The following is a 17,220-nucleotide window of genomic DNA, read 5'->3' as shown; positions in this document are numbered from 1 at the left end:
GTGGCCCGATTCCAAAACCTCACAAGCCATTTTCCTGACTTTACAAGCCAACTAGACCTTTTTTGACTACAAGAAGAAGATCAGAACTAACCAGCAATAGCCAAAGATTTAGCAGCATTTTGTCGGTGGATTGAGGTCGCCACCCATGCCGTCACCTCCTGAGCCTCTGTCACTCTCCCAAATCTAACTTAGGCATCTGCATTTGTACTGTAACTCAAAACAAAGGTGTAAGTACTGTAGGGAGATTGAGTTAGGATTCAGCCCCTGTAGCAGGTTAGTTTTTTTATTTGTCGTTCACTTCAAATGGGAAAAACAGGAGCGGTGGGATTAATCCTTCCTTTACTCACTCTTGTCTTGTGTATATTTATGGGAGCTAATTTAAGAAGATGAAGAGCTGTTGTGGAATAACAGCAGGGGACCTCTGTCATTCGTCTTGGCAGGATGGCTGGGCTGGCATGCCAGAGGCCAAGCTAATTGGTTCATTTCACTTTGTAATTTAGCAAAACACTGCTGTTGAACTGAAACCATGCATCTGCAAACGGGGAGTATTTCAGGAATGAGGATGACTGTGTGTTTTTATAGAAATGATCCAACAAGCTTTCAGCGAGCCCCGAGGGTCTTAAAATTCACTTGATGTGTAAACTTTCATTTGAAGAAAGGATGAAATATTAAAGATTGCAGGTTTGTGGTTTTTCTTTTGGCAAAAAGCAGCAAAAAGCAAAATTCCTGTTTAATGCTGTTCTTTGTTGAGCAGCAGTCTGGGTTCTGTAAATAGTACCATGATAACAGATAGTGCTAGCCTAATCTCTCAACCAGGGTTTTTCCTTTGTCAAGTGTAACTTTGCTGTAGATTTTGGTGTCAATACAGTGTTTATGTATGTAGAGCAAAAACAAAAAAAGAAAACTTAAGTGTCATTGAGGAAAAAATACAACAGTGTGAAAGTGTCTGGTATATAAAAACATGCTTTACATGATGATAATGTTGATTAGCCTTAGCTCTTAACAGTGTTTAATCCACCTGTGATGACCATCAGTGCATATTTCAAAAAAGACGTGTTTTTGCTGTTTAGAGGTAGATACATAACAAATAAGTGTTCACTGTGTTTCTATGTGTTTCGCCACATTGTGTAAATATGTCTGTTTGGTCTAAGATGATAATAATGTCCAGACAATTTGGTCTAACTCTCCTTTCCCCCCCTTGTTCCTCGCAGATAGTTTAGTCTCACTCAGCGTAATGACAGACCAATGCAATATTTATGTAAGTAATAAGTCTATTTGCATACTATATGGATCATTTTGTTATGTGCTCAGTAACTGTATGTCTGTCATCAGCACCGAGGTGGGAAATCACCTTATGACTTTGGAAAATGTTTGTGTTGTCTTACTTTTAAGTGTGCGGCGCACTGTATTTGTATTTAAAGACATCGTGCTCTTTTCATAAAAAATACCTTGAGGTTGTTTTGTTTCAAGCAGCCACTGTGGCAAGAAACTAGTAGAGGACTAGTGGAGTGTTGTAAAAAAAAATCTAGTTTGCTAAAAAAGCTGAAGCGGCAAGTGAACTTTGAGAGATGCAGCAGTCGTGGTTGGGGAAACACACACATAAAAAAAAAGAAAAAATGTTGTTACCCACCTGATTGCCTCCAACACTGGCCGATGATGTTTCAGAGAATATAGCGCATGTCTGACCTGCCGTCTCACTGATCACCGTTCTCCTCACTGTTTATTGTAAAGTGATAGATTAGGCTTCACCTAGTTATGCACCTGTTTTTTAAACACTAATATATTTTATTTGTTATACAGCACATAAACATTAAACTTTATTTTTTTGAACTCTATTGTAAGGTGCGTTCTCTGATCAATGTCGTCTTAAATCCGACTCAAATCTGTGGTTTTCATTACTTGTCATGAGTATTTGTGTTGATCTGATAATATCATGTTTACTACCAGAGCCTGACTGATATTAACTGACACTGAATTGTAGTTTTAGATATTTTGAAATGTGGTTATTAAACAAAATGTGATCACGACATATTCTGAGCAAGAGGAAAACACTCTAGTGGAGACTAACATGTCTTTTTGAGCTAATATTTCTTGTTATTAAATGGCTATAATAAGCTTAAATGGCACTAGTATTATAGGCTATGCCAGTTTATCAGGCAGGTTATAGTTACTACATAAAGGAGATTATTGTTGGGTAGTCAGACCACAACTTTAGTGATGCTCAAAGACTGTGTATGAAGATTTTATACAGGTTTTTTTTTTGGTCTAACATGTCAGAAAAGCATCAATTTAAAGTTTCTAATAACTTGTTGGGGCCTAATATGTTCATTTTAATTGTAAATGCCTAATTGTTGGTTAACATTTCTGGATTCAGGGTGCCAACACTAGCCCGAAACTAACCGAAAGGTGTCTAATTCTCAGCCAAATTCACTTAAATCCACTTTAAACCCTCCTCAAATCTGGGAGCCATTTATGGACTTAAGCCGGTTTAGTGTCAAAACACGACCGACATTTAGCCACAGTTAGAACAAACTACCAGATTTGTCACGGGATGAGGATATGAGTTAGCAACACAGCTTAAACTTTTGTTTATTCATAACAAATTTACTAATAAGTGACAAAAAAACAAGAACCTTTATCTTCATACATGTTAGTATCTTCACTCGAGGTCAACGTACTCGCTTTTTCTGACATTTTCGACTGTGATGAAGCTCCAGAAAAAGCGAGTAAGTTAAAAATGTATGTCAAAAATGAACTTTCACACTTATGTTTGTTTGCGGTTGCTATTCTGTTAGCATGCTCACCATACACAGAGCTGTTGGTGCCATTTTGCTCGAGTTAGAATATCAGGTTCAGGCAGAAAAGGCCCTTTGTAGTCCTGTAATAATAGGTTGTAGTCCTGGTAACACTGTAATGTCATGATAATAATGTTTTGGTAGATTATATATTAGCTTTCCGCTACAGGGAGGAGCGGACAGAGTTTCGGTGTCTTGCTCAAAAACTAAACTTCCCTGAACAAATACAGGTTTAAAAAAAAGAAGAAGGCTCAGGCAGGTTTTAGGATGAAAGTGACGACTGCCAAAAACAATCAAAGGACGATGCGGCTTCCTTTAAAGGAGCTTTTCTGCCTTCTGTTTGTTTTTCTTCTTCTTCTCCTCTTCTTCTTTTTTTTTTTGTTTTACTGAGATGAATCCCTGCGCAGGCCATTTGCATCAGCGTCACATCAACACATTGTGAAACTGGCTGATGACTCACTCTGACGCAGGTCCTTTTCACATACCTCCCATCATCCTCTCTCTCTCTCCACTCCTTCCACCCCTCTCTCACCCCCCTCACACACACACACACACACACACACACACGTAGACAGATTTTCTCTGGAGAATAGCTCAGCTCATGAACACCCACGCTAGTTGCTGTTCACAGTGGCAGCCCTCCCCTCCCTGTCCTCCTCCTCCTCCAGTGCAAGTCACTGATGATGATGTGTTGCCGTGGCAACGGCTGGAGGTGGGCGGCTCTACGGGCGGTGGGCGGAAGCCAGCCGCTAAGCAGCGTGGGAGGGATCTGCCGAGCGCACCCATCACCCTCATTTTGAAAGGAGCAGGAAGCTGACTGCTTTTGAGAAGGTGTGGGTGTTGGTGAATTATCGCCTCTCCTCCCTGCAGCTTCGTTAGGGATCGCCTTGTTTGTCTCCCTCCTTTTTCCTTCCTTTGTTTTCTGCTTTAGTTCTCCATGCAGCGTGAACGCAGCTGCTCACAGGGGGTTTCTGCACAAAATTAAACTTTGATAGCTGCTGTTAGTTTGCGAAAGTGACCGTTTTCATGCTCTTTTCATTACTTCTGAGGGTTTCTTCTTTTTTTTAAATTGTATGCCAAAGCTCTTTTAAGAGAGGCACATGAGAAAAACATAAGCATACAGAATATAACAGGAAAAGGCTTATTTAAATATAAAGCTAATATAGAGATCATTCTTCACCATCTGTGCATTTTTCTCTCTTTTGAGACTGAAACTTTGTATGCAAACGTGTTCTCATTTTCACCATTTTCTTCCACATTATGACACTTCCTGGCCATAAATCATGTTGATTTATGGCCAGGAAGTGAACCATATAGCTGTGACTGATACTGTAAGACTTACAACAGATAAGCCACTTCTTCCAAAATATACATGAAACCAGAATGAAAAGAAAGCCATAATATCCAGTCTGAAGCTGTAGGGTAGGATTGTGCATGAAGTTGAAATATAGATTAACATAACTTATTTTTCATTGCAGCAAAGACTATAAATGCAAGTTTAATTATTGCAGGTATTACACATCATATAAATAATACATATTCTTTGATTTCCTTTAATAAAAGCTTGTTAGGTTCAAAGTATCATCTGCTGAGCTGCTGACAATCACGTAATTTGTCTTCAAGATTGCTAATTTCATCATTCAGCAGCTTTAATGTAGAGTAGTCGGATGTTATAGCCTGAAAAAAACCCTCACATTTGCATGAAAATCTACTTTTACAGAAGTCGTTATTAACCAGAAACCCACTAAACCACAATGTAAATAAGGCGTACATGTGTTGGACACGCTTGGATTGTTGCTGTTTGTTTGCACTATTATTGCCAGTAAACCTGATTGATACCAGCAAAGTACATTTATTTAAAGTATATTTTACACAAAAGTAGCATACATTACATATAAAAGCTGTAACATAGGTCAATAAAATAGATAAAATAAGAAATTTGTGATATTAGTTACTTCTTTAATGCAATAATAGGTCATCTAATTACAGATTAAATGTCAAAAATATCTTTTTTAGAAGCTCATAATAGTAAAAAAAAAAACTCTAGCAAGGCTGTTGAATTCATTTCATGACCAAAAGTATGTGGACACCTGATCGTTACCCCATATATGATTGCTGATTTTTTCATTTCAGAAGATTTAAATAGATCCTGAGGTCACACAAACTGGGACAATCGTTTCTATATAGACCACACAGTTTGACTGCGTACTTTTTGAAACATAATGCAGCAACAGCAACGTTGATAATCTAGGTTACTCTGCTTTTTTTTTTCCATTTTGGGACTTTTGGATTCAGGAAATGCAACGAAAAGTTGTTTTTTTTTTAAAGAGAGTGCATTTTCTTGGAAGTCCCCTTTTTCTTGATTCTAGATCTGATTACTGTACATGGAAATTTGAGCCGCACATACTCGCAGCAAATTCAATCCAAATTCATAAATGTTTCATGTTCCAAGTCAGGCATTATTAGTCAGCACTCATTTGTTTGTTTTATCCTACTTGGAGCTCCAGGTGGGCGGAGTTTACCGAAATTCAGATAAAGACAGATAAAAAGTTGGGAACCACAGAAGAATAAACAGAAGCGACTTAGAAAAGACTTTCCAGTGAGTAATCTACTTTGTAGGTCATTATTTTACGGGTGTCAAACTCCACCCACCCGGGCCATCAAAGGAGGTCAAAACAAACATTCACATGCTGTCTGACTCAGGCCTAATACAGTGGGATAACAATATTAAAGCCATAAAGTTATAATCTGTTTTACTGGCTGACATAAGATGAATCAGACACTTTGGCTCAGTTTGAATATTATGTGAAGAAGTATGAAGCATATAAAAAAATATTAATTTAGATTTATTACAGCTGTTCAGCACATTGTTACCAGAAATACATGCATCGATTACTTATTATAAGACAAAGGTAAGGGTAAATATACAAATATATATATATATATATGTTAACTTACTATAAATAATAACTGATCTATCCCCCTTTTAGGTTTTTAGCATCTATTTTGGCTTGATATTCTTCCAGTGCTGAATGTGGAGTTATAACTGAAATGGTTTTGCAGCCAGGAGATGGTGCTGTAAATGTGTTTTGTTTAGTTTTTTTGGTTAAAGACAGAGAAGGCTGCCATCTGCTGAGGAAGCAAGTCTGAACATGTGCAGTACCAAAATAATGCACACGGTGTCAGACCAGAATAAGACATTACTATGAACCAGCTGGGAGGCAGTGGAGATGCTGCACAGTGATGTTAATATATAGTGAATGATGTCTGTGCTCATTCTTAGTGCACTTTATTTATTAGTTCTCTTATAACCCCCAAAATATAAGGACCTAAAGTATATATGTGGTACTTCACAAGCAATAACTAGTTACATGTAATCTGTTATAGTTACTGAGAAAAGTGTCATTTAATTAGTTACTGATGAAAATGTTGATGATTACAAAGGAGGTTACATCTGAACACCTTTAAGATTTTGCTTAGGGGGTTTTTTCCCTCATTTTTTAATATTTAACATGTTACTGAATACATATATTGTTTTTTTTAACTCTTTGAAATCAATCTTCTTCTTTTTTTATATTTAGTAAATAAATCATGACGTGAGTTTATTTGGAGCACACATGGGCTTAAATGGTGTCACAGTTACAATTAATCCCACTTTATTTATCAAATATCTTTATTTTATATTCCAAAATCTACATATATATAGGGTAAATAGTAATCTGGTATCACTATAAATGTCCTGCTAATAAACATCATAAAGGTATCCTACATGTTATAGCTTATACTTTTGCTATAATGTTCCCTTCTAAAGATAAGATAAGATAGATTTTATATGTCATTCAAATTATACACTTTACAGTCTACAGTGCACATCCAAACCAAATTTCGTAGCAATGGTTCAAAATAGTACAGTAAAAGTGCTGATAATCCGAAATAATAAAACAGGGGACATTTTAAAAAGCAAAACAAATCAAAACACTATGTATATAAAAAATATAAAGATAAATAATTATTTTGCATGAATATAATTTCACAGCAGTAGTCTGTAAATTTGTAGACAGTGCTTTAAAAAATTATAATTTATATATAATCGTTAATAATGTCCACTGATCAGCTGATAAATGATCAATAACACGACTTGCATCCGGTCACAACAGCTCTGATGATTGACAGTCCTCTTAGCCAATCAGGTGTAAGGCTCTGTAAGAATAGTCCAATCAGAGCTCGTGTGGCGTGTAGGGGTTGGTTGTAGCTTGTTTCCGTTGTTGAGTCACCGGGAAGCAGAAGGAAAAAAACACCGTTACTCAACCGAGCAAGCTGTTACCGAGCTGCTCCGTTTACCGATTAAATACGTTTTTATTTTCCCTTTCACAGGATTGAAATGTTACAATTCCGGTCAACGGTAGCGCTCAAGGAGTTGTTTCAAACGCAGCTGAAGCGTCCGTTAACGTGTAGAGTCGGTGTTAATAAACCGACCGCCGCTACCACCACCGGCTCCTCCAGCTTCAGCACCGGCTGCTCGGATGGCAGCTCCCCGGGAAGAGGGAGGGTGTTCACCGGGCACAACTTCACCAAAAAACACGGTGTGAGAGAGTTCTGCTCCAAAGGTGAAGAACAAAATGAAACGTCTAAGGACTCAGCAACGGAGAAGTGAGTAACGGTTAATATATAGACCTCCATTTAAAAAAACGACAATTTAAACATACCGGTAATTAACAGGATGGTTAATATTGAACTCCATTTAAAAAAACAACAATTTAAACATAACGGTAATTAGCAGTAAGGGTTAATTTAGAACTCCGTGTAATAAACAACAACAATTTATACATAAAGGTAATAAGCAATAGAAACTACAATTTAGACATACCGGTAATTGGCAGTAACGGTTAATATAGAACTCCATTTAAAAAACAACAACAATTTAAACATAAAGGTAATTAGCAGTATCGGTTGATATTGAACTCCATTTAAAAAAACAACAATATAAACATGACGGTAATTAGCAGTAACGGTTAATATTGAACTCCATTTTTTTTTTTAATAAAACAACGATTATTAGCGATTAAGCGCTTCTTAACTCGTCATTTAAGTTAAAATTTTACTAAAAAACCCTCACATTAACCTAAAAAAATGTGTGCCAAATTATAAAGTGGTTCTTAATGTTACTTTGTGTGCAAGATTACACCAATGTTGTTTATTTTACACCTACAAAAATTAAGTTTATTTTAAATGGTGTATTTTTAGAAGGGAGTTTGGTGGTTAAGTAGCTAGCTCAGGTTGGACTGGACTGACGCAAAGCTACTGCTTTACGGCTGTAAAGCTAGTGCCGAGCATCGAGATCCATGATCAGCAAGGTGTGCAGGATCTTCTTCCATTAATCATCTCACCACCCCTCACATTTATCTGCTGACCCTTTGGAGGGGCCCCACCCCTAGGTTGGGAACCACTGGACTAATCTAGCTTACTGTATATAAAGTAGTGTAAACTAGCTCCACCTCCAGCAGCTACAACAGTAACATGCTGCTCTAACACTGATGCTTCACTATTAATAATCTAATGATGTCATACATAATAATATATCAGTCAGAGGGACCAAACCACTACTTTTACTGTAATACTGCATACTACATCACTCATAATACTGCAGTACTTTTACTGTAATACTGCATATGACATCACTCATGATACTGCAGTACTTTTACTGTAATACTGCATACTACATCACTCATAATACTGCAGTACTTTTACTGTAATACTGCATACTACATCACTCATAATACTGCAGTACTTTTACTGTAATACTGCATACTACGTCACTCATAATACTGCAGTACTTTTACTGTAATACTGCATACTACATCACTCATAATACTGCAGTACTTTTACTGTAATACTGCATACTACATCACTCATAATACTGCAGTACTTTTACTGTAATACTGCATACTACATCACTCATAATACTACAGTACTTTTACTGTGATACTTAAGCTACATCAAACTCATAATACTTAGGATTTTTTAGTAGGATTTTTCATTCAGGACTTTTATTTTGTAACAGAGTATGTTTTGCATTGCTGTGACATTTATGTCATGTGTGAATATGTTTGCGTGCTGTGTGAAGCCAGCCGGATATTATGACCAGCAGAAGCAGCAGCAGCAGCAGCTTTCATCCTCGGCTCAGCATGTTAAACCCACTGAGGCATCAACCTGCCACCAGCTTCTCTTTACCTTTTTGAAAACGATCACATATATATTTAACCACAGAAGATAAAGGCCGCATCCACAGCCTCAATTCAATGTCTAATGAAGGTCAGCCATGATACATCCACAGATAAAACATCTATTATATTAGTAATTAAATCTCCTTAATTTCACAAATGTCTGTCAGGAATAAGAGGTTTTTTTAAAGCCTAACAATAATGATTCAAGTACATATTTCAGAGCATTACATCGTCGTTATCGGTGATTATTTGCTGCGTTAGACAAGCAGGTAAGGTTATTATTGAATGAGCCTGACAGAGGTGATCATTTAACAGAGGAAATTAGTGAATGCTGATAGAGGAGTGAGGATGAGAGTCCTATTAATGCAGGTTAAAAGCATTTAATGACCAGAAACATCACCACAGGTTGACACTGCCACTTAAATCCCCACTGACATCCATTAAAACCAATAATACACTGTTCTTTTTCTTTTTTTTCTTTATTTTTGATCAGAAAACTGCTGCGTCATGTTGTACAGTTGAAGGTGAAAGCGACGTCCTACATTTCCTGTACTTATTTTAAAAAACACACACACACAATCTGTCCTGTAGCTGCATTGCATCACAGCCTGCAGGTTTGGAAGATGACTCAATAAAAATGGGAGAAATCATCACTCTCTAATTCTGACATTTATTTGATATTTACTGATGTTTTTCATTTTTAAACTCGACTGAAGCAGCTGTGAACTGTTTTTTTGGATAGCTTAGTTTACTCTACAGCTGCCTTTAACAATAAAATGAATAACTACTTGATTATTTTCCTCTAAAAAATGTGGGAAAAAATATATATAAAATACTGAATATCTTCTGATTTCTGACCAGCAACCTAAAAATAAAGTATTCTAGAGCTGCAACTAACGATTATTTTCATTATTAGTTAATCTGTTGATCATTTTATCGATTAGTCAGCTAATTTAAGGATTTTATTCATTTAGATGGGTTAACTCTGCTTATCTGTGCAGCTATAATATCCAAATACTTATTTTTACTCATTGAACTCAAGCAGAGAACAATTAAAAGGCAATTAACTACATTAATAAGCTAATTGTAGCCCAGTAATTATAATTAATCAACATTTAATGACACTTGAATACTCTCTGGGCTTTAAGTATTCATATTTCCTCACTAAACTCCTCCTTAACAACTAAAGGATTGGTTTAATGTTCACAGGTTTTCATTATTAAATAGATTTTAAAAGCAAATATTCAACATTTAAAGGGCTAGTTTGGGTTTTTTTTAAGGTAGGGTTATGTGAGGTAGTTTTGGAGAAGCAAAAAAACCCCGGCAAAACATAAAAACAGAAGCCACCTATAAAAAATGTGTTTTTCTATATTTAGCATATTTTCACTGCAGCAGCACTCTGTGACCCCTAAACAGCTGATCCGCGGTGCAACACCACAGTCACATGGCAGGCGTAGGAATACTGTAGGAAGTGCTATGGCTGAGAAAATGTAAAGCTGAAGGTAACGAGTGATTAAAATATCCTGAATATAACTTACACTAAAAAAACTTGATTGATTTTTCTGGTTGTTTTTAGGTAGTTAAAACACATTTTGCTGCTCCTGTAGCTTTAAAAACCCACAAACTATCCCTTTAAACTGTCATTATAATTATAGTGTGTGTTTGCATCTGTATTCAAGGCAGCAGCGTCCAGTCTGATGTGTCTTTTATTCTAATTAGATGTAAATCTGTCTGGATTTGCCTTCCCCTGTATAAACAGCAGAGTGTTGACTGAAGCCTCTGCAGCATATATGAGACTTTACACACAGTGGAGCTAGATTCATGACATTTATCCTCTATAATAAGCAGATTTTGGGAATATTTATTGCTAAATTTAGCTTTTACAGTAAGAAAATCAGCTCAGTTTGAGTTCCCAGTTTAAATATAAGTAAAAAAAAGTAATAAATATAAGTAAAAATAAAGATATAAGTGACATATTATTGCCTTGTTGCAGAGAAAATTAAGATGCAAGCCTATTTTCTGCCTCCAGAGAGATTCCATGGTAATAAAATGCTTCATTACCCCCCTCACAGAGGCTCAAGTTGCCCCATTTGATTTTCATTCACGGACAATTTGCTGAGGCTGTCGGGTGTCATTGTGCTCAGCTGTTTGGCCGAGTAAAACATCTGTAGCATCCTGCTGTTGAGGAACGTTATTTATTATTGATTATTGGTTCTTTGAAGGTGGTTTAAAGCAGCAGCTCTTCTGGCTTCAGTGAAGAATCATGTGATGTTGAGTAGTGCTGACAGTCGATCAGCTGATTGGAAACACAATGTGATAATCAATCGATCATATTCATCAAGCAGACATGTTTCCAGCTTCTCTAATGTGAGGACATGCTGCTCGTCTTTGCTTTATGTCGTTATAATTTGAATATATTTGTGTTTTTGGACCATTAATCTGTTTCTTTGAGCTCTGGAAAATTGAGATGAGCAATTAATTAATCAATTTATCAATCAAAGTCATTTATTAGGTGAAAAAAAGCCAAATGTTCTTTGATTATAGATTTTCAGTTGTGTGGATTTGCTGCTTTTCTTCGTTTTAAAACTGAACATGTTTAGGTTAATTGGACAAAAAACAAGATTAAAGTATTGATAAGATTAAATGAACTTTATTGATCCCAAATACAGAAGTACCAGACATACATAGATGAGGAGTAACTTAAAAAACTATATCATTACTGTTAACAGTAACAGAAAAAACTCAATAAAAGCTGCAATAACTTTACTTTAATAGTAACTATTAAGTGTATCAAAGCAAATAAAGGGGTGAGACAGTGAACAATTAATAAAAAACTTGAATTAATGACATATAATAATGCTTAAAGTAGACTTATAGCAGCAAAGATACAGTGTGAAGAACTATATTATGGACTTCAAATGCCAGAGGTAAGCAGTAATCAGGGTTCAGAGTCAGTAATAAGGCCAGTATGACCAGATTAAATGCATTTTTCTGTGATACTGGAGGCTGTGTTTAAAGTCCCAGGGGTCTCAGTCTGGTTAGAAAGGGTCCTGAGGCTGTGCTCCGGCTAATAAGGGGTTAAAAATGTTTGTAATGCGAGTGGAGCTTAATCCGCCTACATCATTTTTTCCACTGTTTTTTGCACCAAAGCGAATGCGTGCTGGCGTGCAGCCCGGCGGTTGTCAGGGGCGACCCTCAGGGAAGCAGAGAGAGAGAGATGAGTCACTCTGCACAGATTGATTTGTACAGCGCCGCCTCTCAACGCTGTAAATGTCCGCCTTCTCCGCCCCACCAACCAATCCCCCCTCCCCCTCCAAAAAGAAAAAAAACCCAGTCTGTGTTGACATGTGTGAGGCAGCCATCGATAATCACTCTGCTGTAGAAGTTAATTTACACTATTTTAGTTTAATTTAGATAATACAGAAATAATAGAATAAAGTGGGTAAAACCAGAAATGTGAGGAGGGGTATTGAAGCATTTTCTTAACCTAAATTTACTGACTGACTCCGACATTCGTTACGACTGATACTGGATTTTTGATGCTGATATTAGGGAGTAAAAACACCCACTGATATTGATTTCATTCGGGCTCTGGTTATATTGATTAATCTGGAGGTCATTTTTATGATTCATTGATTGTTTCTTTGGTGGAAAATGGTTGATTATTGTTTCCAAAAAGCCCAAAATTCAACCTAAAAATGTGTAAAACTAACAGATGAGTGGACTAAAGAAACCAGGTAATATTCAAATTTTAAAACGTTGCAACTCTACTAAAAAGCGTGAAATAAATAAATGGATAATAATAATACTAGAGAAGAAGAATAAATGGAAGTACTAGATGTTTAAGCTCTGTATACCATATTATATACTTCCTTGAATGAAGCATATATTTAAAAATAATCATAATAATACTAGTAAAAACTGCTCAGAAAACAAGGTAGCTTTTAAGTAAAGAATAACAAAAGAAAACAGCTGATTTTACATGAATTGTTTATAGAAAAGCAGTTAAATTATGATTAAAGTATTATTTATAATAAGTTGAAATGACTCAGCATTTAGTCGTAGAGACAGAAAGAGAAGCTAAAGACTTTTTTAGCTGGTAGATTATAAACTTAATGGTGCAGTACGTAGACTTTAGTGTCTTCTAAAGGACTTTAAGGTTTTATATAATATACTTAATTATGTTTTAATCAGCGTAGTATGTTGTTTACAGCTCCTACATAAATAAATGGTGTGTGTTGGATTTTCAGCTGACCTTTAAAAACACAGAGAAAGAGAGTGAGAGAAAGGAGGGAAAGAAAGAAAGAAAGAGAGAGAGCTAATGAGGACAGTTGAGGTAGAATAATAAAACGATCCAGATGTTCTTGTTATTTAATTAGAATAAGTTGAGATTTAATGAAGAATATTAAAGTAAGTTTTTAGGTGTATTTTTAGTCACAGAGCTGTTGTTTTTTACTGTGTGATTAATCAAATAATGTGTTTTTTTAGCAGGTTCTTGTACTCTTAATGTGCTTTCCATTCATTCATTTGTGGGTTTTTTTTCTTGTTAAATTATCGTCCAGTATTCATACTTGTGTTAAACTTGTACTGAATAATCTGTGTACAGTTTTTATTTTAATTTAAAAAGCCATTGTCACTGTTACTAATTCAAGTATTCCCCTCTCTGCACACTCTCTCTCTCTCCTCCTGTTATTGATCTGCTTGCTTTGCATTTGTAAGTATGTTTCAATTTATTTTTATTTCAGTAGTTCTAGTGTGTTTTTTTATTATTCTTTTCTGTTTTCCAGTAGAAGTAGAGTTGACAACCGCTTCTCAATCCCTCCTTTTACCTTTTTAAAATGACCCCACTTCCTGCCAGCGGCTGCGCTTGACTCCCTCCTCCTCCTCCTCCTTCATCCCTCCATCCCTCCCTCTGTCCTCACACACACTCTGTGATGTGTATTCCTTTTCCTCACCAGCAGGCATCAACCTTCATTAATCAGGTGGACCAAAGCAGCAGCAACAACAACAAACTATGAGCAAAGCAGTTTTAAAGTTTTTTTAAGGAAACAACGACGTGCTAATACAGATTGCATGTGGATAATTTTTTTAGTTCTGTTTTAGTTCCACACGTTTTGGGAAAGTCCGAAATTCTGACCGAATCTTAAAAAGGTTAAAGGGTCCAAGTGTCAATGTGGTTTAGTAAAATTTAAAGGGGTTAAAATGTGAAATTAATCATATGAATAACATGCACACATTATTTTTTTGTGGACCGAGCATCAAATTTCTGCTTTTAATCCATTTTGAGAGAATATATTAGAGGATTATGGCAAAAATGTTTAAGTGGTGAAACCATAAAAACTTTGTACCAAATAATTCAACTTGCTTAAAAACACTAAATTCTCAATAAAACACCATATCAACTAGTTTGGCATGATCTTACATTATAACTTTTTATATTAAATAAAGGTAATGGAATACAATTGTTCTAAATACCGTATTACATTTAATCTGAGGAATCATGGAGATCAGGAACCATTTACATCTTTTTGTGGTTACACCATTTGACTGGGTCCACAAAAAAAGTTATTCAGACGTTTATTTTTACATTTTAACCCGTAAATTTGACTAAACCACATGAACACTTAAATACACTGTAGGTGGATAAAATCTTTAATATTTATCATTTTTTTGTAGTTACACCATTTGACATTTTCAGGAGCATTCAGTCTTACTTTTGGTAAACCTGATGCTGCTTTTTTTTTTAAAGCATTTATTACTCAAATCTGTCAAAGTATATAATATAGTTTCAGGTGTAAAGTTACATCTGTGATTTATAACATATTGGCTGCTGCAAGCTTCCAAGATATTTTTCCCCACTTTGAATTTCTGACTTCCGATTGTGTGGAGCTGTAAATAATTATAATAATAATGTAAACAGACTCTTTCCTTTGTAGTTTATGTTGCAGCAGTGTGACTCAGCAAAAATAAGTTGATTGCTCTGTTTTTCTTAATGCAAGCTGGTTGGTTTTCTTTAAGATTAAATCTGCAATATTCTGTATTTTTCTTGCTGTCATCCTAAATCCCCCCAAAAAAGAATGAATAGATTGTTTTTATGCATCCTTAGCCTTATAGATCTTATTCTTTGGTGACACAGAGCTCAATTTTTGCACGACATGTCTGTTAAATCCCCACAAACAACATCCTGCTACCGGAAATATTCACCAGAGCACCAAATGTGAATTAATCCGCCGCTTAAAATAGTCCCCTAACAAATCTGTTATTTCCTCTTGAGCAACATTTATTTAAAACTACAGTCAGTGGCCAGCTGTTAAGGAAATTACTGAGCTGTTTAAAATATAATATAGATAGATCAAACTATACATTTGTGAGCTCTTTGCTTGCAGTCTTTTCATGGGATTTGTCGACTGCAAGAAAAAATGTGGAAGACTCTCTTCCTCTTGTTAAACTGGTGTTTTTTTCCCACAGTTATAGCACTAAAATATCTCAGATTACCTGCTTTATATGTGACGCTTTTGCTTTTTCTATGCAAAGAAAATGTTTTAAAAAGTTGCAGATTTCTATAAAAACCTACCTAAAAACCTAATCTATTTCTCAGAGTTCACTGCTGCTGAGTAAATCCAGAGGAAATCTTTTTATTACTGAGTCTGGTAGATTTCTGCTCTCATGTTTCCCCCCCAAACAAATTCAGCTTTTTTATATATATATGTGACTGGCTGCTGAGAGGATCCACCTGCCAACTACTAAAAGCTTTATCCTCAGAGTGATCCGACCATCCTCTCCTGAGCACGCTGCTGCTGCTGCCCCGGTGGGCCCCCATGATGCATTGCAGGACCATCGTTGAGCCTTGGCACCCAGAGCTTTGCGCAAATCCAATTTGGCGTTGATATGAATCATAGCGGAGAGAGCCTGCTGTGAGCTGGTCGCGCCCCCGTCTTACCTCCTGACATGCTACTAACGTTCCTCCCAGAGACGACTCGGTGTGGAAATGCTGCTCAGAATACCAGCCAGGTGTATCATTTAAAAAATTAGGATACCACTACCAATCCAAGTACCTTTTTATTTTTACACAAATGCATTTTTAAAGTCTTCAAATTATTACACACACTTATAAAGCCATGTGGGTCAATGATATAATGTAACCCAGTGTCCAATTGGTGTAACCAGTATTTTATCATTAATATCTGATTATATACAGGAAAATAAATGAAATGTAATGTGGAATTAATATAATCCACTTTTCGCAATGCAACACATTTTTTAACACATTTTGCATCATTTGTCAAAACCTATTGAGAAAAAATGGTTGTTTTTAGGATATGTCCTGCTCAGTATTGACAAAATGTTTTAAAATTTAAACATTGAAATATTCAAAAAAAAAAAAAATTCAACAACACTCCGCTTTAATGCTACTTAAATTCTTGTTTTTGGCTGTTTTTAGCTTTACTTTTCTAACTCTCAAACACCAAAAAAACTGAACTGTTTTCATCTTTCTTGACAAAACAACGAATCCCTTCTGCATTTGTAAATTAAACCATCAAAGTTAAACAGAAAGATATTAAAGTCTTAATTGGCTTAATTGAGACGTCTCCTGCTCGCTCAGCTCTGCAGCGAGGAGTTAATTAGACCTCTGGTGACGTTGGGATCTCTCTGTGGCTCCAGGTGTAAATGCTGTGTGGCCACCGTAAAGCCATGGTGTCATTTTTATTTTATTTAATGAACTTTTTTTATGTGTAATCACTGCTGCTGTTCTCTCACAATGTCAAACAAAAGACACATGATGAGTCAACGTAAAATAGACGTAAACACTGGATTTGAGATGTGAAATGACTCTGATTTGGGTTTGAGCTTCATTTCTCTTGCTCTTAAATCACAGTCCTGGCTGGTATTCTAGCAGAGCAGATAATTAACAGTTTACTTTACAGTGGCCTTATGACAGCTGGTTGGTTAACCAATGGAAAAGCAGAACAGTACACGACTGAAAACCTCTCTTAATATACTGTAAGTGGCTTCAGGATGCACTGTGAGGATGTTTTCCACAGGTTAACACACTGAAGTAAGGCCAGTGTAAGGTAATGACTAAGTGCAGTATTACAGTTACTCTCCTTGCAGTCAAAAAAGCTTTTCTTTCTCCTCCTCCTCCTCCCTCCGCTGCAGTTTCTCCCTCTATTTTTCCACCGCAGCACGCCTCACTGTGGACT

At 36.1% G+C, this 17,220-nt stretch overlaps 1 protein-coding gene across 2 annotated transcripts in view; it reads left to right on the top strand.

Moving 5' to 3' along the window:
• The first annotated feature begins 7,153 nt into the window (after positions 1-7,153).
• glsa (glutaminase a) overlaps positions 7,154-17,220 on the top strand; it is a 32,890-nt gene continuing 22,823 nt past the window's right edge. For both annotated transcript variants that reach the window (XM_062414539.1, XM_062414538.1), the window contains exon 1: positions 7,154-7,445. In XM_062414539.1, coding sequence (XP_062270523.1) covers positions 7,177-7,445 — 269 coding nt within the window. In that variant the 5' untranslated portion in view covers positions 7,154-7,176. The remainder of the gene's footprint in view (positions 7,446-17,220) is intronic.

The sequence above is a fragment of the Scomber scombrus genome, chromosome 24 (assembly GCF_963691925.1).
Source record: "Scomber scombrus chromosome 24, fScoSco1.1, whole genome shotgun sequence".
Taxonomy (NCBI): Eukaryota; Metazoa; Chordata; class Actinopteri; order Scombriformes; family Scombridae; genus Scomber; species Scomber scombrus.
The sequence above is the reverse complement of the archived record's forward strand: the minus strand, read 5'-3'. Positions and strand labels throughout refer to the sequence as shown.